Source organism: Macrotis lagotis, chromosome X (genome assembly GCF_037893015.1).
Source record: "Macrotis lagotis isolate mMagLag1 chromosome X, bilby.v1.9.chrom.fasta, whole genome shotgun sequence".
In the NCBI taxonomy this organism is placed as follows: domain Eukaryota; kingdom Metazoa; phylum Chordata; class Mammalia; order Peramelemorphia; family Peramelidae; genus Macrotis; species Macrotis lagotis.
In genome coordinates this window covers 299,951,781-299,975,642 of record NC_133666.1, presented here as the reverse complement: position 1 = coordinate 299,975,642, position 23,862 = coordinate 299,951,781, and the positions used below count along the sequence as shown (strand labels likewise).

Sequence of the window (23,862 nt, the reverse complement as noted above, 5' to 3'; positions counted from 1 at the left end):
CATACATGTATTTTATTCATCTATATATCATATTTATACATATATATACACTCCCACAGGTATGTTATAATTATAATATGTTGGTATGTATATAGTTTAGAGGTATACATATAATTAGGTGGCATGTGGATAGAAGTGAAATTCAGCCTCTGATAAGTTCTTAGCTTTGTGACCCTGGATAAGTTACTTAACCTTGTTTGTCTCTGCTTCCTCCTTGGTAAAATGAGCTAGAGAAGAAAATGGCAAACCAGTCCAGTATCTTTACTTAAAAAAAAAACAAAAAAAGCAAATGGGGTCACAAAATGTTGGATATGATTGAACAACAACAAATATAATGTAAGATTTATATATCTATCTTGAATAATAAGGCACTGCAGAAATAGTCACAAATGTGCCTCAGGTTAAGAAAGGACACAGGGCATCTTGACATTAAAACTTTTCCCATAAACAAATGGTGATCTGTATTTCACCTCTGGATACATTGATTATTAAATTCAAGGCCCTTGATTGAGGGTACTGAGACTTCTGACCTTCTCATGGAGAAAATTTCCTTAGCTGTAAAATGTGAGGGTCAAGCTAAAATCCTTTCTTTCTGAATCTATGATCCTGTAAATTGAAGGTGTGAGGAGAGATGTCAAAAGGTTGAATTTATTCTTTAAAAAAAGAGAGAAATGGTAGGTTTCACAAAGAGATATAGAGTCTCTTTTATAATAATTGTCAGTGGCTAAATTTGGTTTCTGGTAGCTTCAGATAATAGTTTAGTGGTATACAGTCCAAGAAACCAAGTAAAGTGACTACAGGACCACTGAAAGGAGATCTGGCTGTAGTTAGGAATGTGTTGTGGTACAGACCTTTGCCAAGATGGGCTTAACCAACTCTCATACGTGTTCCATCTTTGGGTTACTCTACAGATCAAGAAACAGAAACAGAGGGTGCATGAGGCAAACCAGAATTGTGCCCATTTTCATTAAATTTGTAGAGAATTTTATCTTTTACTCTAACGATTTAGGTGAAGGCCAAGAGAACTAATAAGTAGACTAATATTATTGACAATTGCATATTTTATTCATATATGTGTGTATACACATTCTCCTTGGTGCTCTTCTCTCACCTTGGTATAAAGACATACTCGGGTCCTTTCCTCCAAGGGAAGCAGCTAAGTGGAAAAGTAGAGACTTGTTATTATAGAGCCAGGAAAACATGGGTTCAAATTACATCGCTTATATTCAGTAGCTAAGTGACCCTGGACAAGTAACTTAACTTGTTTGTTTCAGTGTCCTTATCTCCAATGGTTGTTCTTCATTTTTGAAGACCACATCAGGAGGTGATGCCATGACAAGCACATGAATTAGATTTGAGTGAGGGGGTGATGTGCTAAGTCTCCAGCCTCACTTTCTTCTCCAGAGTCAGTCATCTGGGTCCAGTAGCTAGATATGGATCAGAATGACAGGAGATGGCCCGTGTGACTAACTCAAAGTCACATAGCGAGTGAGTATCAAGTGACTGAGACTGGATTGGAACACCTGGCTTCCTGCCTCCAAGGTCAGTGCTCTGTCCCCTGTGCCACCTGGCTGCCTCTTTGGAGAGAGGCAAAGTTATAATATATCTGGCAAAGTTCTAATGAGGATTATATGTTAAACATTTGTAAAGTGTGAGTAATATTTGCAAATATTTGCAAACCTTAAAGTGCTATATACAAGCTAACTTTTGGGGGGAGGAAGTGGCTACAGATGGTTGCAGATCTATTCCGGCCTACACATAGAAACTTTCAATGTGGATATTGAGCTGCAGCTATTTACTTTTAATAATGTTTCTCCAATTACTTGTAAAACAATTTTTAACTTTTTTTTTTAGGTTTTTGCAAAGCAATGGGGTTAAGTGGCTTGCCCAAGGCCACACAGCTAGGTAATTAGAAAGTGTCTGTGTCTGGATTTGAACTCAGGTATTCCTGACTCCAGGGCCAGTGCTCTATTCACTGTGCCAACTAGCCACCCCAACTCTTAACTTTTTAAAAAAAGTTTTGAATTGCAAATTGTATTCTTGCCTTTCCCCTTCCTGAGATAGTAAGCAATTTGATATACATGTGCAATCATATAAAACATTTTCTTTGGTCATTTTGTCAAGGAAAAAGAGAGAAAGAAGGAAGGAAGGAAGGAAGGAAGGAAAAGAAAGGAAAGGAGGAAGAGAAAGGAAGGAGGGAGGGAAAGAAGGAAGAAAAGAAACAAAGAAAGAATGAAAGAAATAGAGGAAAGGAAAAATAATATACTTCAGTCCATGTTCAGACATCAGTTTTTTTCCTCTGGAGGTAGATAGTCGTTTGTCTGGGATCACTGTATTACTGAATCTACAGTCATTTAAATATTTATAGTTTTATCCTGGGACATTGAGAGGTGAGGTGAATTGTCCAGGATTCTGCAGGTTATGAGACAGTGGTGGGACTTGAACCCAGATCTTTATAAAGTTCTACTCTGTACTTGATTTTCTATACTGCTTCTCTCTCTCTCTCTCTCTCTCTCTCTCTCTCTCTCTCTCTCTCTCTCTCTCTCTCTCTCTCTCTCTCTCAGGTTTTTGCAAGGCAAATGGAGTTAAGTGGCTTGCCCAAGGCCATACAGCTAGGTAATTAATAGGTGTCTGAGGCCACATTTGAACTCAGGTCCTCCTGACTCCATGGCTGGTGCTCTAACCACTGTACCACCTAGCCTCCCCACTGCTTCTCTTTTCAAACAGTAATAATTTTCAGGATGAGCAAGAAAAATGGGATATGTGGAAACTGATTCAATTGGCTTCCCTGCCGTCTCCTTCAAACCTTCCACCACCTTATGCATAAAATCAGAGGACAATGCCAAACCTAGGTCTTCATACTTACAAGTCATCGCATCTTCTCAGGATGTGTGAAAGAAGGCACCTAACTCGAAGTTTGTAAACAAAAGTCAAAGGGAAGTGTACTAATAGCTCAAATCAACTCAATGTGGAAGAAAGGAATTCAGGTAGAATTCTGGAAAGTCCTAAAAGATACCCCGAGGCAAGTTCTTCCCAATTGCAAAAAGCCAGTGAAAGAAGCAAATAGGATATGACTCAGAAGAGCTTTCAAAGTCTGGGCTATGAATGGCTATTGATATTTGTCCTTCATTCTTTAAGAAGACCACATCAAGGAGGTGATGCCATGACAAGCCAGTGAAATGGATTTGAGTGAGAAGTTGCTGAATAAGTCACCAGCCTCACTTTCTCCCCAGAGCCCAGTGGTTCCAGTGACCAGATATGGACCTGGATGACTAGAGATGGCCATGGATGCGAGACACTCAGGGTTAAGTGACTAACCCGAGGTCACACAGCTAGTAAGTATCAGGTATCTGAGGTTGGATATCAACTCCAGTCCTTTTGACTCCAGAGCCTGTGCTCTATCCAATGCAGCACTTAGCTACCTTTCCTTATATCTGAATGGTAAATAAAAAACAAACTGATTTTAAAAACTTTAGGAGCAAGAATTCTTTTAAATCTTTGAGTCAGTAGAAATCATATGCCTCAAAGAAGCTAACCATGATCTAGTGAAAATGTGGTCACACTACACACACTAAGATATATCAGGAAATAATTTAAATTGCCTGAGTAACTAATCTAGGGGCTTCTTCACCCCACTAATTAAAATGAAGAGTTTAAAAGCCATCTACTTGTTATCCTCCCCTTTTATTTGCTAAATTCTTATCCTCCATCTCCAGCAAATGCTGTCTTCAAACTAAGAAGTGTTAACCCTAAAGGTTTATTTATGGTAAATTAATTCTAACTTTGACCTTTAAGATTTTCTACTCTAGATGGGGAAAGAGGTTGGGGAAACTCCATTTCCAGAGAGATAGAGATTTACCGAACTTATATGAATCCAATGAAGGTTTGTTTTCAGGACTAATACTACTAATACCTAACATTTCTATACAACTTTTGAATAGCTTTGTATTCATCATCTTATTTGAAATTCACACTATCCCTGGGAATTAGGTCATTTCTTTCTTTCCACCTCCTCTTCCACCTTCTAGATTAAATTCCTTAGCCTAGATTTCACAGCTGGCAAAGTGCCTTAGGCAGGATTTGAACTCTGGTCTTTTTTAAAGTCAAAGCTCCTATCTACTAAACTATTAAAATAAGCTGGTTTAGGGAGTTTTTGTTTTACTTTAGCATTTGGGGAGAAAGGAGAATATATTGCACTATAATTTCCCTTTATTTGGCACTTCCTCATAACTTCAAACATTTTTGTCCCACGTTTTGTACAATGATTTAAAAAAAGGAAAAAAGCCACTATCCATTTGGATGGAGACAAACTATCTTCTTCTTATCCATATTTAGAAAATGAAGATAATAAAGTGGCCCCCAGCACACAGAGTAATCCAGGTTTTTTTTTTTTTTTAATTCAGAGTAAATTCTCAAGAATTCCTCATGTTTCCACATGGCTGCCTAATTCTGAATTTGGAAATCTGAAGATGGGGGAGAGATGAATTTTAAATTGAAGGAATATAAAGTAATGGAGAAAGCACTGGCATTCACACTCAGACTCTAAACTAGAAAGATATAGAAGATGTGTTTATTTGATCCAGTGGACCACTAAGGAGAAAATACTTAGGGAAAGATGAATAGTTTTTTCAATGCATATCATTGCTTAATCCTAAAATCAAATTTTAAATTAATAAAATATATTACACTTATGCACAAAAATCTCATTTCAACGTAAAAATGCCAGAGAAAAATGAGATCAAAAGTCAAAGAATGTACATGATAATGTATGTATGTATGTATGCTGTCACTGTTGTATATTTTATAAATCATACTATCATGCTCATAATGACATCAGTCCTCTCCAAGGATGAAGGACATCAACAGCAGTATGTTCATACATAAACATACAATACAAAAACAAATTTGCATATGTTTTGTTTTATAGAATATCACTTTGCCTGTTATAAATGAATAACTATAAATTGAGAGCCAGATCTGGAATCAGTATGATTCCTTTTCCTGAGTTCAAATCTAGTCTCAGATACTAGCTGTTGGACCCTGGGCAAGTCACCTGACTCTATTTACCTCTTTTTCCTCTTCTGTAAAACAAGTTGGAGAAGGAAATGGCAAATTATTTCAGTACCTTTTTGCTATTGAAAACCTCAAATGTGGTCAAAGAGTTCAAAATGAATGAACAAAAAAAATTAGTGTAATATTATGCCAATTTTAAATCTGAACATTTCTTACAATTCTCGTGCTTTAAGCAATGCTTAAATAGAAAGTCAATTTCAGTGAGGAAGACAAGTTAAGCACCACCTCTGAATCTATTGACTGAGTGATCTTAGCTAAGTCATCTTCTCAGTGCCCTTGGCAACCTGACTAAGATTAAATTGCAGAGAAAGGGTTTCAGAGGAAGAAGAAATTTTCTCACTGGAAATTCATTATACTAATGAAAGTACAGGTCAAGACCAAAACAATTTCTTTCTTTTTTTTAAAATGACAATATAGGATGTCAATCAACAGAATGATTTTTCTCCATACTACAAAACTGTAGAAACTTTCCTAGTTTCAACTCAAATCTACTTTGCAAAATACTAATTGCAATTCTTTAAACCTTACTTCTCTGGGGAAGGGAAAGTGCATTCCTCCATGCCAATAAAATATTCTATATGCTATCTTCAGGGTATAAAATTGCTTCTGTAATGTGGCATTACATCTTTCAGATAAAAATGTTTTCTGTAGATTAAATTTTTTTTAAACATTGAAACTCAAAAAAAATATGATGGAGAAACATCCTATGTTCAATTTCTTTTGCTACTATAGAACTTATAATGCCTTTCTGGTTCAGTACTGTTTATATTAACCTAATCCTGGAAAAATAAATTCATTTTTCAGAAGGATGGAAGTACCATCTAGTAGATTTCCTTTTCTAGTTCATGGGTTGTATAAAAGTATCTCTATTATTCCAAATCACCAAGCTAGGCCAAACATTCTTACATATTAAAATAAAATGAATGTGAAACCAACATTCCAACAAGTTAAATCTGTAAGAATCTTCTAATATGAAACCTTAGAAGAAAGTGTTCAACTGAAGTTACTGGGTAATTCAAATGATGACCTCAACCTAATATATCTGAAATCTAAAATTATGTATGACAAGATATATAGCAATTAAAGATAAATAGACATTCTATTCATGGACAAGTAATGTTTCCTATCTATTGCACAAAAGCTTAAATGTACATGAAATATCTTAGTTTTCATCTAAATGTGCCTAAAATGGAATTCTAAAAGCCTTGAATCTTTGCAAAAGTCCTTTATTATAAAACATGTTTTTTGGGGCGGGGGGGCAGCTAGGTGGTGCAGTAGATAGAGCACTGGCCCTGGAGAGAGAAGGTCCTGAATTCAAATGTGACCTCAGACACTTGATAATTGTAATTACCTAGCTGTGTGACCTTGGGCAAGTCACTTAACCACATTGCCTTAAATAATTTTTTTTTAAAAAGTCAAATCAAAAATCATGTTTTTTCTTCAGAACACCAGTTGAAGAGGAATGTCTTCAGGATCCTAAGATGGAGTATCTCTGGCTTCAGAGACCTGAGGAAGTTTTCTTCAGGTCTACTATTTTGTAATTCATGTGAAAACCTTGGTTGTCATCAGCTTGTTAGAGAGAAAAAACAAAGAAATGGGTTTTTTCCATTGTTATAAGATGCCTTAGAGCATGTACTAAGGCTCCCCCTGGCTCTGATGGAACAATGTCCTTCTGAGAAGTGACACCAGACAATGGACACAATAGTTCTTGAAGGGGAGGGGATTAAAAGTCAGTAAATTCTGATGGCAACTTTTGGGCTAGTAGTATATGGTTTAAAAATTAATTTTAACACAATAGCTCCACCCTACAGATATTTTGCATTTTATGATATGTTGGGATATGGCCTTGGAAGGGCCTTCAAGGATGAATCAATCCACTCATTTCATCTTTAATTTTACATTTCAAGAAAATGAGATAATACCTCAGTAGTTATATTCATAAACATAGGATCTATAGCTGGAAGACTCTTAGAGTTTTTCATACTGCAGATAAAAAAAAAATGAGACTTGGATTTATGTGACCTGCTCATGTTTCAATAGATTAATGACCTATCTTCTGTCTGCTGACCCACTATCTTATACTACCACCTCCTTTAATGATGGCCCATGCAATGAAAAAAAATTCTTATTAGATACATACAAATTCTTAGAGAATTTTTAAAAATATAATTAATGATAGCTTTTTCATTTGATATCATCTTTAACCAGTATACTTATTTACAAATGAAAGTTGACAGTCTTAGATCATAGGCATAATACCCTGATACTAAGTAATAAAGCAGAATGTGGTAGCACAGAAATTTATTAAATGGTCCTTTAGTGGCCCTGTTTCTCCTCTAAAATAACCCATTCCCAGGATGTCATTTTTTGGTGGCATCTGGCCAAACAAATTTCCTATCACCATCCTAAGGGGATCCTTTTCCATATCAAAAGAAAACACACTGCAGGAATTTGCAATTATAATAGATTAGGTTCTATTTTACTTCCAGCACACCAAACACTTTTGAAAAGAGAACCAAGCTGGGGAAGAAGTCAATGTCCCCATTAGTTCAGGATAGCAAAATCCCAGCACTGGGGAAGAACTCTCCCCCAGATGCTTCTCTGACTGCTCCAAACATCCTCTTCCCACCAAGCCAAGCATAACTGCTTTACTGAAGCCACCCCTGGGTAACCTTTCGAAGATCAGAGACAGCAACAAATTAACATTCTCATTTAGACTATGTTTTTTTTTTTGTTTTTTTTTTTTTTACTATATTAAACAGTAGAACTCATTCAGAAACAGAAGCCATCATAATAAGGAGTCTTTCAAGGTCTGGAGCTTTCATAATCCAATACATATTGAAGGTTTATTTCCGTAGTCTAATTAGCATCAGATAGGGAGAGGTGTCTTCAGTCATGAATTCACTGTAGGAAAGAAATATAAGATTAACAGAACTAGTTAGAAGTCCATGATAAAACTTTGAGGTCAAAATCCTCATCAAACAGTTGCTGCTGATTTATTTGGCTTATTCTACCTTCCTTCAGAGAAACTGTGGTTCATTGACCATCTCTGACCAAGACTGCAGGACACTCTGGGCAGCACCACTGGCTTATTCTGCTATTTAAATGTCCAGTTGGCCACCCTTCATTTTTCAAAAATAAGAGACCATGCTCCAAAATATTAATCATGTGATTTTTCTGAACCAAAACAATTTAAAAAAAATTTAAAACATAATTAGGATCACTAGATCTATGCCTAATAGGAACCTAAGAGATGATTTAGTCTAGTCTTTTATGAAGAAACAGACTTGAAGCAGGTAAAGGTCATATCAGAGTATAGGACCTGAAGTCAGGAAATGTGGTTAAAATTCCTGCTTCTGGGGGTTGCTAGGAGTAGTAACCCTGGAGTCTGGAGGTTAAGAGTTCAAATTTAGTCTCAGACAATTGACTGACTGACTGCCTCCCTCCCGGCCCTCCTTCCTCTCCCCTGCCCAAAATTTTGCTTCTGACATTTAAAAGTTGGGTGATCATGGGTTTCTTCAAGCCTCAGCTTAGACCTCTGTAAAATGAAGATAAATCAGAGCAGTGACCCCACAGGATCAAATGAGGAAAACTGTGTAATAAATTATGTGATAAATTATATAAAGCAATTCATAAATCTAACCATTATTTCTAAGTAACATACCCAAATTCTGAAACTAGTGAGGAACAGAGTTTGGATTTTATCTGCTGCTTCCTTAAACACCCTAATGACCCAGTTCTTCAACCTGCCAACTTCTTAGGAGCTACTCTAAGCCCCCCTCCACCACCCTCACTCACTTTCTGTTTCACCAGATGCAAAGAGCCATATGAACATACCTACACCCATTATCCATACTGAGGTGGTCAGAAGTCTATACAGTTTTTGAACTATGCCCATTTTGCCCCTTTCCTGGACTCCTGGGGAGAGGGGGGACAACATTTTTGCTCTTTTAGACATTATAGGGCAAGTGGCTAAAAGGTGACAATTTGTCATGTGTGTCTCTAAGACTTTTTGTCTTGACTCAGAGACTTTTTTTTCCTTTTTAGACCTTAATTACATATATCATTAGGAGAGATATGTTCTATGATAAACAGTTTAAAGTCTAAGATGAATCTGCTTGGATTCTCAGAATGTGTACTTGATTCTCCACTGCATGAACTAAGTCCATGGATATTCAGAAAATCAGAATTTGCCCTAAAGGGATTAGCTTGGGAAACCTAAAAGCTGTTAGAACAAGACATTTTTGATTGCATCTTTAATGATATGTGTAATTATGGACTGTAGTTTTTTTTCTTTTCTTTATGGAAGCCATTCTTTGGAATATCAAAGAAACAGGACTGAGGTCTGAAAGTTTTCTTCCATCTGCCAATATTTAAATATCCTCGTCATTTATTCTTCCTTTTCGTTTTAATCAAAGTATAATTCTGTGTATGAGCATTCACCCTTTCATCATAACTATTTTTTGTGAGAATCTATTTCATACATAGCACTGTGTGAGGTGTTTTGAAGGATTAAAGGAAGAAGAAAAAAAATATTTCTGCCCTCTCCTACAAAAGAGTTGGGCAGATAAGACACAGACCACATGAAAAGTTAAATAATAACAAAAGGCAGTTTGAGATTAAATGCTAATTAAGTCTAAGAGGGGTTCAAAAGAGGACTAGCCTTAGGCAAAGCCTTGAAGAAGGAGTGGACTTCATACAGGCAGAAGGATTGGAGTAATGGGAGAAAGCATAAGAGAATATTGTCAACCAGAGTGTGGAAAGTTCTAGAGAAGACTGAGAGACTCCAGATAGGGGCCAACGATGTGGAGAAAGGCCAACAATAACTGCAGAAAAGTTACTTAGAACGTAATTATGGATGGTCTCAAATGTTAGGCTAATAAATGACATTGGAGGTCAACCCTGGTAACAAAGAGTCATGATTTCATGCAAGGGAGTAATAAGATAAAGGTGCTACTTTGCAAAGATTAATATTCCAGCACTGTGTAGGATGTGTTGAAATGTCCTTAGTACAAGATGGGGAGATACTGGAAGCAAGAAAAGCTAGAGGTAAGAAGGACCTGGACTGGGGAGGTCACCATGGAATGTAAAGGAAGGGATAGATTGAAAAAATTATAAGACTATAGGTAGAAACTGGTAAAATGATACATATGATAAATATGGGGAAGAAGAAAAACTCACTAAACTTTTAATCACGGGTGTCTATAAAATGAGGATTCAAGTGATAGAGGGCAATAGTAAAGTAGAGACAGTTTAAGTGGCATCACTTCAATAAAATGTACACATTTTTCAAGGGTATGCATCTTCTAGGGAAAATGTTCCCCTTCTATTCATTTTTTGAAAAAGAGATTTACAGAATGCTTATCAAGCATTTACTATAAAGTTTTGGGAGGCCAAATTTAAATAACATTCTTGACTAGATTCTAAGAAAGCAAAAATTCAGTTCAGCTAAATTTAAGAATGACGCCAAATGTAAATGATTAAAATATTTATTCAGTGCAGCTGTCAAAAGTGGAGCTAGAAACTCTCTGATCACAGTGGTAAAAGCTGACCACAGAGTCAATATGCACTGCACTATTAGCTTGATAAGCTCCTTACAATGAAAACAAATTTGGGTCCATTTTGCTATGTTTCTGTTCATAAATATACAACCCATTTCTACTTGCTTCTTTCTACCATGCTCAAGTAGAAATAAACTTATTATTCCTTTTACACATTGATTGCTATGATTTTTATCAGTGTGACTGAAGAAAAGAAGGGAAGGCAGGAGGGATTTGCCTACTGTGTGACCAGGAACATGCTAAGGACTTTTTACAAATATTATCTCATATGAGATAGTGAATATGACTTAATAAGGATTAGAAAACTTTGTGTGCCATCAATCTTTGAAAATGGCAAAAAAAAATCCAATTCTTTGTAATATGGTCAATTTAGTGGGAAGGTACTCTAAACTTGGTTATATTAATTGTGGACAGTTCTTCAACCTGTTCATATTTAGAAGAGGAACAGACATTGGACTTGTGAATTCACTTGGATTCCTTCCTTTGAAGCACTTTCTCTCCCAAGACAAGTCAGCAATTTCCCGAAAATATAGAGTCTTAGTAAACGGGGCTCTGAGTCTTTTCTATGGCTAGGATCCTTCTGGTATTCTGGTGAAACCTACGGAATCCTGCTCAAAATAATGTTTTAAAATGCATGAAATAAAAAATATATAAGATTACAAAGGAAATTGAAATAGTATGAACCCCATATTAAGAACTCCTGTATAAGGAAGTATTCCAACCATCAGTTCTTCCTGTTCCATAATGGATGTAATGCTTTCAGGTATTCACAGATTCTGGGGAAATTATCTTTCTGTTTTGTAAGGCTCTTTTTCTTCCTTATAAATCCCAGCCTCATCTTTTCCATGATGTTCATACTGAAGTTATTTGAAAAAGATTCAATGTTCTTTATATACTATAAATAATAGTAATAATTTTTCATATATCCAAAGTCTAATACATAATTGCAATCTATATGTGATGGGGAACAGGGGTAGAAGAAACAATTTACCTTGTGGAGACTCCCTTAGAGACCTTCATCTTGGAGTTGTCTGATCGAAGTTCAATCTTGGTTTTTAGATCTTTATTCTAAAACAGAAAAGAAAGGTATATCAAGATTGGGTAGAAGCTACTGAAGAATTGAGGCAGGATTCGAATCTTCCTGACTCCAAATCCAGAGACCTATCCATTATACTGCTAGCTACCAGTTAAATGAGAATTAAGACAGTATTGCTACAAAGGAAATTCATTAGATTGAAATAGTATGAACCCCATATTAAAAACTCCTGTACTTAAGAATATGATTTCTCTCACATCACATTCAATTTGGATCAATGTATACCATGGAAACAATGTTAAAGACTGGCAAATTGCCTCATGTGGGGGGATGGGGAGGGAAGTAAGATCAGGGGAAAAATTGTAAAAAAATAAATAAAATCTTCAATGAAAAAAGAACTACTGTATAAGGAAATATATAGAGAAAAAGGAGATAGGAAGGCATAAAAAATAAAATGGAAAAAAGAACCTTCCTGATTTCAGAGGTGAGAGACCATCAGGAAGTGGTTGTGGAAAACCACACAGAAGAAGGAGTTTGAAGGATTAGTTATGAATTTTCCTGAACTGAAAGGAGATGGTTCCCTGGGAAGATAAATAATCACAGAGAATGAGATCTCCACTCCACACACTGTAGGGTTCTAATCCCACTGCCTAAATGTGACAGTCACTTCATTTCCTACCTCTACACCTTTGCATTGACTGTGTCCCATTCCTGGCAAACCTACCCTCCTACCATTCCCTTCTGGGAATCTTTGTTTTCCTCCCAAATCTAGCTCAAGCTCTGCCCACTATATGAAGCTTTTCCAAACCCTTTCAGTTTCAGCTCCCTCCCAAAACTAAGTTGGATTTATTTTGTCTGTGTTCTGTTTATAACACAAACACATGTGCACATGTACATCTGTGAACACATATATAGGTTTCTGCACACATACCTATAGAAAATGTATACATATGTAATACACACACATGTATTATACTGCACATGTATTTATTGACATGTAAATATATATGTTGTTGGGCTATAACTGTATGGATAATGCAGGATCTACATGTGTACAATTCCTATGTGTGGTTGTATGCATAAATACAGATTATTTGCATGTATGTGCATTGAAATGTATATCTAGACACATATGAATGTGTACATCTAAGTATGTGCTGTGCAGATTTAGATATACACTACTATTGTTCTCCAGTTCTCTCCTACTGAACATTATGTTAACTCAATTTCCTAATTAGTTTTCATTGGAGAAAAGTGCTTATAGAGATTGGGTCCGAACTTGTCATTTCATTGATAAAGGTACTTCTGGGTAAGGAAACTCCCTCCACAGAGGCAGGCTGGCCCTTCTGCAACTTAGAGAGAATGCCTGAATCACTAAGAGGTGAAGTGACTTGCCCAAGGTCCCACCACAGCTATGTGTCAAGAGGCCCAATAGGAACCCAGATCTTTCTGGGTTCAAGATCATCTTTCTATCCATTTCCATAATAGAAGCTCTGAGATGATATGTGATTAGAAGTGACTAAAATTAACTTCCTATATTCTGACCCCCAGTTCTCTCTATAACTCAATTAAATAGACATTATGGGATAGGAAAGTAGCCTCCTTGCCAAGATAACAGGCTTTAATTTGCTGTTCTTTAGTCTCCCCATATGCTTTACCATCTCTGTCCATGTGAGAATGTTTTCCTTACACAGGCTTTTATGATGTTTCTACTAATTGAGAGACACTTATACAAGTTCTGCATTAATTGCTTTTTGTCAAATAAAGATGATCTGAGCCAATGGCAAAAATGTTTGCCAGTCAGGACTCTGTTTCAGCTCAGTCTACTGTCACTTTCTTTTCTAAAACATTTCTATATTGCCTTTATTATTGAAGCACGGCAACCCGCATTTGAAAGTGGATGATGGTTATACAGTTACACAGAATGATTTATAAAATGGAAACAAGTGAAGATGGAAAAGAATATTTAAATTATACTTGAAAGTGATCAGATTATCAGGGAGAGGTGCCTGAACACTTGTATATTTACCAGAAGTTTCAAATGAAGATGGGGGGGGGATCTTAAAAATAAACAGGAAAGAAATTAAGAATCTCAAAAAGATCAGGCTAAAATCTTTTTTTTCTGGTGACATTTAAAAGAGATTTTTTTAAAAACTTAGTGTACAAGATGATGTAGGAAACAAAACAACACAATGTTAAATTAGTAAATTTCAACATGGAAAAAATGAAGTTGTGATTTATAAGAAAGAAAAAAAGCCTCACAAAATAAAAAAGATATTTTCCCCAGAATCTGTGAGTACCTGAAAGCAGAAATGGAAGAAAAAAGTAATATATAGTAATTGTGATAATCACTCTAACAAAACCTAAGTGGCATTGGAATCATCCACAGAACAAGAACACAATGCCTGTATCTATCCAGATCTTTTTTCTAGTTTTATAATCTTTTTAGTCAAGAAAGAGGATGTGCTTTCTATGTGTCTCAAGATTTTTATCTCCTTTAGAAGGGCCTCTTCAGCCATGATAACCAATATTCTGGCCCTCTTGAAACCATTGCACTGCTTAATGAGATCCCACGCTACAGAGTGGCCTTCAATGTTTCCCCGTGAAACCCAGCATCTGTACGTTCTGTTCTTGAAATTGATGAAAACTTCCAGAACCAGTCAGAGAAGTTGTCTGCCTGTCTCAAAGCCTAGATCAAATAACATGTGATTATTGTCTTCTCATCACTGAAAAGGAAGTTTCCCCAATTTAATCAATAAATGTGAAGGATTTGAACATCCATCTTATTTTCATAACATTAAGTCTTCAATGTGAAAGAAAGTGTCCTAGAAAACATGGCTAATGGAACAAGTGGAGGATGTGGTGCCTGTCTTATACATTGTCACTTCCCTACAAAGGGAGTATGAATCAGTCCCTTAAGTTAAAGTAAATGAAATATTTCACTAGGAGTAAGTTTTGTTTTTTTTAATCTTCAAAAAAACCACATCTTCCTACTTATTACTTAGTGAATACTTTATTCTAGAAGAAAAGGGAAAAATTCTATTCCTCCCAGGATTGGAGTTCTTATCTTATTGTGTCTATCTTTATACATTCATTTAATGAAACATTTATAAATAGCTAGTGTATGCAAGGCCCCAATCTTTCATCTAGCAATCAGTCAACAACTGATCAACCAGCATTTATTAAGAACTTATGTGTTAGAGACTGAGTTTACCATGTGGATTACAAAGAAAAGTCAAAAACAAACAAAAATCCAGATTACAGTTCCTCTCCTCAAAAAGGATACATTTGACTGGAAGAAATAGCATGCAAAAAATGAGCTACATGAAAGAAACACACAAAATAGAGTAATCAGAAAAAAAGGCAAAACTAATCAGAAGAAAGGCTTCCTACAGTGGCATCCTACCCTCTTAGTTGAGGCTGTTGTATTTCAATGAAAAAAATCAATCCCATTTCTCTCCCCTTCTCATCTCACATCACCCAGATGCCTTCCACCATTGCCTCCTCCACCCATCTCCCATAACAAGGTAGCCCTTCTCCTCACTGAAGCAAAGCCCTCTACATACACAAGTGATCCTGTTCCATCCCAGTTTCTCCAGTAGATTGCTCACCCCCACTCTCTCACCTATCTTAGTTTCTCCCTGTCTCTTGGCATTTCCCTAGTGTTTACATACACAACTATTTCTCCCTCATCCTCACAAATCCTTCATGTGATCCATCCATCCTCATTAGCTATTATCATTTATCTCTCCTCCCTCATGGGGCTAAACTTGAGAAGGCTATTTACTCTAGTTGTCTCTACTTCTACAGTCTGGCTTCCAGTCTTACATCATCATTCAACTAAAACGGCTCTCTCTTGCCAATTTTTTTTAAAACTTTTTGCAAGGCAATGGGGTTTAGTGACTTGCCCAAGGTCACACAGCTAGGTAAATTATTAAGGGTCTGAGGCCAGATTTGGACTCAGGTCCTCCTGACTCCAGGGCTGGTGCTCTATCTGCTGCACCACCTAGCTGCCCTTGAAACTGCTCTCTCTAAAGTACTATCAGTTTCTTAAATGCCAAATATAATGACTTTTTCTCAATCATCATTCTTCTCAACCTCCCTGTTGCCTTTGACACTGTTGATCATTTTCTTTTCCTTGAAATGTTGATCATTTTCTTTTCCTTGAAATCATTTTTTTCTTGCAGGTTTTCAGGACACCCCTCTCTCTGGTATTTCTTCGCCTATCTTAAGGCTCCACATTAGTCTGGAAAGTCATCCAAGTCTTGCCACCATCCCTGAATGACCCACAGGGCTTTCACTTGGGCTTCTTCCTCTACTGTCTCTATGCTATTTCACTTGGCAATCTCATCAGCTCCCATAGATTCAATTATTCTCCCTGTGCTGATGATTCAGATTTACTTTATCTGGCCTTTGGTCTTACATCTTTAACTGTCACTGGATATATCAAACTAGATTTCCTGTAGATATCTTAAATTCAACATACCCCAAACTGAACTCATTCTTTCCCCCACAACAATTTCAACTTTTAAACTTTTCTATTATCTTTGAGAGCACTGCCATCCTCCTAGTCACCAAGGCTCAAAACATAGTTATCTTCCTTGGCTCTTCACCCTCTCACTAGCAACATATTAAATCTGCTGCTAAGACCGGTCGATTTTGCCCTTGTAGCATCTCAGACATAGGTTCCTTCCTCTCTCTGACACTGACAAACAGACTTCATGTGTGGACCACAGTCACTGCACTATTCAATAAATACCAAATGCCTATTACCATGAGAATCAAATACAAACCTATTATAAAATATAAATACAAAACTATTATAAATACCCAAATCAACTAAAAAGGACATATGAAGAACTATTGGCATCACAAGAAAGAACTGATAGACAGATGTAAAGAGTAATTTTACATATAAATATATCTATATGTATGTACACACACATACATATATATATATATATATGGTAGCAATCTCTAGGGCAGGAGGGGGAAGAAAAAAGGAAATTTACATGATAACTTTATTATAAATATATATTATATAAAAATCTGCAGTTTCATATGCATTTTTTATTATACTGTTATAGAAAAGCTTTTTAAATCTCATAATATAAAAATAAAAACAATAACAATGACAAAAACAAAAACTTATCCCCTCAACTTTTCCAGTTTAATCATATCTTGCCCCTGTCCTCCTCAATATGTTCTTCAATCCAGTAACAGAGACAAAAAGGAGCAGGCTGTATATTAAGCCTAGATGCTATATGTGGTCTTAACTGAACCCTTCAGCCCCTGTCTAGTAGCCAGGCTATTGGCTTCTAACAAAATTGTTGTTCATATAAATGCAAGACTATAAAACATCCCAGGAAATTTGGAACAAAATTATTACAGAAATTAAAAGTATAATTTTCATGACCTGAAAAACCTTGTCACCAAATAAAAAAAAATGTGTATTATTTCTAATGCAGTGAAAAGACCCATGGGTGTATACACACATATTTTCTCCTTACCTGAGCTTCGAGGATATTCACCTTTTCCTTCAGATTCTCAATTCTTTTATCTTGTTCTTGTACATCATTTTTTAATTCTTCCATCTAAGAAATCAGGAAACACAATGAGAATTTTTGCAAGTCAGAGTAATCAGGAAAAAAAAGGCAAAACTAATCAGAAGAAAGGCTTCCTACAGTGGCATCCTACCCTCCGAAGTCATGTGCATTTTACAACTAAATGATTTTTTAACAGGAGAGACTCTAGATATTAAAGGACATAGATCTATATATACTCTGTGTGTGTGTGTGTGTGTGTGTGTGTGTGTGTGTGTGTTTATATTAAGTATGGTAGAAATAGCTTCTGGAGACTTGGACAAAGGTTGATCCTTTTGGAGATTTGGACTTGGGGATTTTGGTAAGGTTGATTGTGTGCATTATTATTTTCAACTCAATCCAGTGCCCTGGAGAAATTATTTGGAATCTTAGTGATTCTCTGCAACTGATATTTTTTGTTCTACAAATCATATTACCTAGAAAGGCCTTGTAAGGTCAAGGCCTGGTATCTATTAAGAGTTTCCTAGTCACTCATAACTTTATAAGGACACTTATAGATTGGGGAGAAGCTAATTTGCCCAGAAATATTGGAATATAGACTCTTTATTAATTTTTGTATTATTGCCATGTCAATACCAAATATGCTTAATGAATATTTGATGAATTTAGCCTGGTTAGTATAGGGAAAAGAAAACTGGACTGAGCATGATGAGGCATGAGTTCACCCTTGGACTCCTCACTTTATCTCTCTGAACCTCAGTTTCCTCATCCATAAAATGAGAGATTTGGGCCTAGATCATCTCTATAGACCCTTCCAGGTCTAACATTTCAGATTCTGCTCTACCTGCCCTTGGTCACCTTGATCCATCAATTTCAAAACACCTTGGTTATTTTCCACTCAGGCAGACAAGATTGAGCGAACAAACTATGACCTCTCATTTATCTCTTCTTTTTAAGAGTTAAATATCAAGGAGGCTTTTAAAAAAAAGTTTTAAATCTGAAGCAGGTTGCTCACAATCAATGAATAGGTCAAACTTGAAGACCTTCACTGGCCACACTCTTGGTTGGGCTGATGCAGTCACTATCTCCTGGCCCCATGCCATTTCCTCGGTTTGGCAGAATTACCTTAGTAAGCAGCAGATTGTTCCCACCACACTCCCTACTAAGTTATTGAAGGCCTTAGAAGAAATGAAAACCAGGCCCTGCTCCTATTGGGAAGCTTGGACCAAGGAAATATGTGGAGGGGTAGTCTAGGATTTCTAGTCTTGATTTCTTTTTTAATCAGTTGAGAGTCTAAAGAACAGTTAAACACAATTTCCGAAGTGTTCCATGCTAAGCCCAAGTTAAGAAGGGCCTGGTTGCACTTAGCCTTTCAGGGGAAATGTCAGTGAGGGGAAAACTTTCATTACTTTTATAGCCCAGGCATGCCACTTGTATTGTTCTTCATCCGGTAAACATTCCATCTCTGGGAGAAAGAAAATTGATTAAACTGACCTCCTGGATCACACTGCGTAGGTTCTGATGTTGGGAATGAATCACAAATTGCAAGTAGGAAATTTGCCTCTGGAGAGTGGAAATCTCTGTCTGAAGGTCCTTACAACTGGGGAGGAAAAGGGAAAAAGAAATGATTTCTGCCAATAATAACTTTTATAATTTGTTTATACTGGCTGTTCCTAAGTGGTTGGCATGTTACCCCCTTGCTGACTTTCTGTAGGTGTATGCTGACAAATATTTGCTTCATTTGGGGCAGAATAGGTGCCCATCCACTGGGTTCTGTGCTATATTTAATGTACTTTGTGGGTTTGGGGGGGACCTGTTATTTCATCATGAGGGAGGGAGGTTTCAGGAGAGGACCTCCATCAATCAATACAGATTAGCACTGGCTCTGCCAGTGTTGACTGCCTTAGGGAATCTTCCTGGGGGAGTTGAGAAGTAAACACCTTCACCAGGTGTCAGAGGGAGGATTTGAACTCTGGTCTTCCTGAGGTCACCTATAATTGTCTCTCTTCTCAATGTAATGCAATTTTATTGTAATGTGGAGAAACATGAGATCTGTATGAAGTGATGTAGAGTAATGGAAACAGAACTAGGAAAACAATATTCACAACTCCATTAAACAAAACACTAAATGGGAGCAATCACTATGATAATATGAGCAAGATTAACCCCAGATAAGAAATGAGAAAATAGAACTCACTCCTTTACTCAGATGACACACAAGATCATAAAATTTGTGACCAAAGGGCCCTTAAGGTCATCTAGTATCATCCTTTTGCATTACAAATGAGGAGATTGAGGCTCAGAGAAATTTAGTGTCTTGACCAAGGTCATACAGGTAGTGAGTGAGAAATAAGATTCAAACTTAAAGCACTATACTGCTCCTAGGGATAAGGAATGTTGCACATTCTGACATAATCACTTTTATTTGTTACCAAAAAAGTTCACTGGATGGGGAAGGAGGGGTGGGGGAGTAGAATAATACTTGGAAAAGACTATGATGTAAAAAAAGGAATAAAGAAAACTTTAAAAAAATTAAAATATAAAACAATTAAAACAGGAAAAACTGTGAAGCTGAAAGGTAGAAAGAGAAAAAAGATAAACAAAATGAAATGTGGAGTTACACTGAAACAGGATAAACCTGGCATTCAAAAGGTACTTAATAAATGTTCATTGTTCACTTAACTAAGACAGACAAGATAAAATGTTCCAAAGAAGTTGGAAGAAAAACAGGAATATAAGTGGGAGGTATTTAAAAATTAGGTAAATAAAAATTAAAATAATTCAGCTGTTCTACCTCACACCTACACTACATCTAACACACACACACACACACACACACACACACACACACACAGATCACAATGGTAAAAATGACAAAAAAAGGAAATTGAAAACTATCGGAGAGTCTACATGAAAACAGACCCATGAATGTACTGCTGGTGAAGTTGTGAACTGCTCCAGCCATTCTAGAAAACAATTTGGTTCCAATACTAAAAAGTCATACACTATGTATCCCCCTCTTCACCTAGTGATATCCCTTCTAAGCTTATTCTCTAAAAAAAAATTAAAGAAAAAGGGAAAGGATATATATATATATATATTTTCATAGTAGTTCTTTATTACAATATTAAAGATCTGAGAAACTGAGAGGCTGCCTGGCAGGTGGGGAATAGCTGAATTGATTATAGTATGTAAATGTAATGAAATACTATTGTACTACAAGAATAGGGATATTTTTTTTCTTTTTTCTTTTTTTTTTCAAGGCAGTGGGGTTAAGTGGCTTGCCAAAGGTCACACAGTTAGGTGATTATTAAGTTTCTGAGGTCACATTTGAACTCAGGTCCTCCTGACTGCAGAGCCGGTGCTCTATCCATTTCAGCACCTAGCCGCCATGAAAGGGATAATTTCAGAGAAAAGTAGGAAGAATTATATGAACTGATACAGGATGAAGAGAGCAGAGCAGAACTAGAACAATTTAAGAAATGACTACATTATAAAGACAGGAAACTTCAAAGGACTTTAAAATTCTTATCAATACAATAACCAATCATGATTCTTGAGGACCAGCGATGAGTTGTGCTACTCACCTTCTAACAGAAGCAATGTAGAAGGAGATATATTTGTGTATACATATAGACATTTTTCTTAGCTTATGTTGATCATGTATATTTGATAAAAGTTTTCCCTTCCCCCCAATGGAACAAAGAGGTGAGAGAGAAAGTAAATTTTTGTTCATTGAAATTTGTCTATATCATACATATATCTATACAGATATATCACACATTATTTATTGGTAGTAAACTCCCAGATGAGGAAAATTCTTCTATCAATGTAGGTCAGTACTTCCCTGAAATCTGTAGTCTAATATAATTACAAAGAACCCTGATGGATTAAGTGAGGTGACTAGAGTCACACAACCAATACACGCTCATCCTTAACCCATATCTTGCTGGCTGTAAGGCCAGTTCTCAAACTACTACACTGCACTACCCTGGTTAAACAATGAGGATACAAAAAAAACCAAATTGTTCAAGAAGTTTGTAATTCATTGGGGGAGACAAACAGGCATATATTATATACCAAAGATAAATACAAAGTAGATGAAAGCTTTGTCTCATAGACAGTGCTGTGACCCAGATGACCTGTACATTTTCCAGATGAAAACAATAGCAGTTGTTTATGTACTAGTCTGACCTAATATATCCTTAGTAACTACCTCAAATTTATTTCTCGACTGAATCCAAAACTCTGTGTATATATTTGTAAAATGAAAAAAATAATGTTGGCAGGGGAAAGGCAAATTTATGGAATATTTTCCCTTCTGTCTCACAAAAGCACAGCAAATATTGGAAAACTGGAAAATGGGGAGTGATTGGGAGAAAAACTGAATATAAAAAAAATTACAAAGTTCATATTGTCATCCTTGGTATTTACTGGAAGTAATTTGGCAGAATTTACCATAGAGAAATAAAAAAGGAAGCCTTCCCTCAACACAGTTTAATAATGAGAAATGACCAATCTTGTTAGATCACCATGATGACAATCACTCACCCAAGCAAATATTATTTTGTAAAACAAAAAATGACTGATCTATTAATAGATTGACTGGAGGTCTGATCAATATGATATTTCTTACATTCTTGTATTTCTTATTTTCTCAGAATAATCATTTGGGGGTGTTTAAGTCAGAGGAATCCTCTAGGATCAATTCTGAGGGTGAATCCTGAGCAGAGAATTTTTAGGAGAATGTGGACAAAAGCGGTGGACAGCTATAAAGGGGCTGCATCTTTGGAGGTTTTGAGGAAATTCCCTCTATCAAAGTAGGTCAGCACCTTCCCTGAAATCTGTAGTCTTAGGTAGTCACGGAGAACCCTGACAGGTTAAGTGAGGTGATCAGGGTCACACAGTCAAGACATATGAGAAGTGGACTTGAACCCAGGCTTGCTGGCTGTGAGGCCAGTTCTCTAGCCACTACACTGAACCTACCTCAAGCTAAGCACCAAGAATACAAAGAAAAAACAAAAAATTATCTAAGGAGTTTACACTCCATTAGAGGAGACAATTCAATATGTACCAAAGATTAATAAAAAGTAGATGATCTATGTAAGTTATTGATTATATGGAAATAAAAATTATTGTATAATAAGATAGCAAAAAGGTCAAAAAGAGGAAAGAGAGATGGGTACTAAGATCAAAGGAACTAAGATTAAAGTAAAATCCAGTTGGTCAATTTCCCCTGATTTCCCCAATTTCCCCAAGCCCTAAAGTGGTCCTAAGAAAATAGGATCCCAGATTAGAGTTGGTGTTTTCCTAAAAAATACTAGAAATTTATATGCTTATGAAATTAAGAAGTACTGCATTGAATCTATCTTTAGAAATGGCAATTAAGAGAGTTTTTCCTCCTATCATTTTGGAAAGAAATATTTCTGACTTTATTCATATATACAGTTAAAAAAATTCTCAGTTATAACAATCAGTGATACCAACATTTTGTTGAAATAACTGGCTTTGTTTAAACATCTTTCTAGAAACATGAAGTTTTTGAACACCATAAGGTATTTGATAAAACCTCCTAAAAGCTACTGTTTTATATATATACTGTTATATATAACTGTTATGAATACTTCAGTTAACTTTAGAAAAACTTTAATAGTATAAACTTAAGCAGAACCCATTTCCATTCTAGTCCTAGTGGTCATCAGGAAATAAGCTTTATGGAGAAAGAAGCCCACCACCACCAAATTGGGGCAGAAAAGCTAGTTTACCTGAAGCAGCAAGGTATCCTCAAAGAGAAAGAGAAGATGGCATAGGGCAACTGAGTCTCACCATCACTCTCAGATCCTAGAGGAAATAATCTGAACCCCAAAGCCCTGGGAAGAGCAGTATTCTCCTTTGTCATTCCCCCCTTAGCCAAGAACCCTGTTTCCAAACTAAGGCCTCATGACTATTATTAAGGAAAACATCCACTGCAGAGAAAGAAGCTTGCCTTCTCCCCTAACATCAGTGACCAACTGATGACCAGCTTCTCCCTACAGAGAATGTAATCTACAGAGTCCTAAAGAGAGTTGCATTCCTTCCCAGACCAAGAGTCCTCATTGCAATCTGGTTCCCAGTCACTGTTTAAGGGCACAATCCTTCTGCAGATGTGCTCTGGCAACTAACTGCCTCTGTGCTGAAGCCCTCTCTCCTCAATTAGCACTACTATGAGTGAAGTACTGTAGCTCCTGAAGGCCTCCAAAAAAATTCCTACATGGTTCTTGGTACCACTAATTTTTATTTTATTTTTAAAAATTATATAAATATTTTGTTTTCCAATTATATGCAATAGTAGTTTCTACCAATCATTTTTTGGCAAGGCTTTGAATTTTACAATTTCCCCCCCTCCCTCCCCTCTCCCAACAGAAGGCAATCTGATATAATCTTTACTTTGTTTCCATGCTATGTATAGATCAAAATTGAATGCACTGAGAGAAAAAATATAGCCATAAGGAAGAAAGGAATTACTAGAGATGGCAAAATTATGTAATATATAAGATGACTTTTTAAAAAGTGAAGATAATAAATTTTGGGCACCACCAATTTTTCATGAAAGATGCAATAATGATCAGATTTCTTTTACAAACACCTCACTATCTATCCCTCCCATCTT

At 36.3% G+C, this 23,862-nt stretch overlaps 1 protein-coding gene across 4 annotated transcripts in view; it reads right to left on the bottom strand.

Annotated features, from left to right (window-relative positions):
- Positions 1-59: 59 nt before the first annotated feature.
- Positions 60-23,862, bottom strand: part of CCDC68 (coiled-coil domain containing 68) — an 81,820-nt gene continuing 58,017 nt past the window's right edge. For all 4 annotated transcript variants that reach the window (XM_074208667.1, XM_074208666.1, XM_074208665.1 and 1 more), the window contains 4 exons: positions 18,708-18,813; positions 17,181-17,264; positions 11,626-11,702; positions 60-7,977 (listed from right to left, as the gene is read on the bottom strand). In XM_074208667.1, coding sequence (XP_074064768.1) covers positions 7,920-7,977; positions 11,626-11,702; positions 17,181-17,264; positions 18,708-18,813 — 325 coding nt within the window. In that variant the 3' untranslated portion in view covers positions 60-7,919. The remainder of the gene's footprint in view (positions 7,978-11,625; positions 11,703-17,180; positions 17,265-18,707; positions 18,814-23,862) is intronic.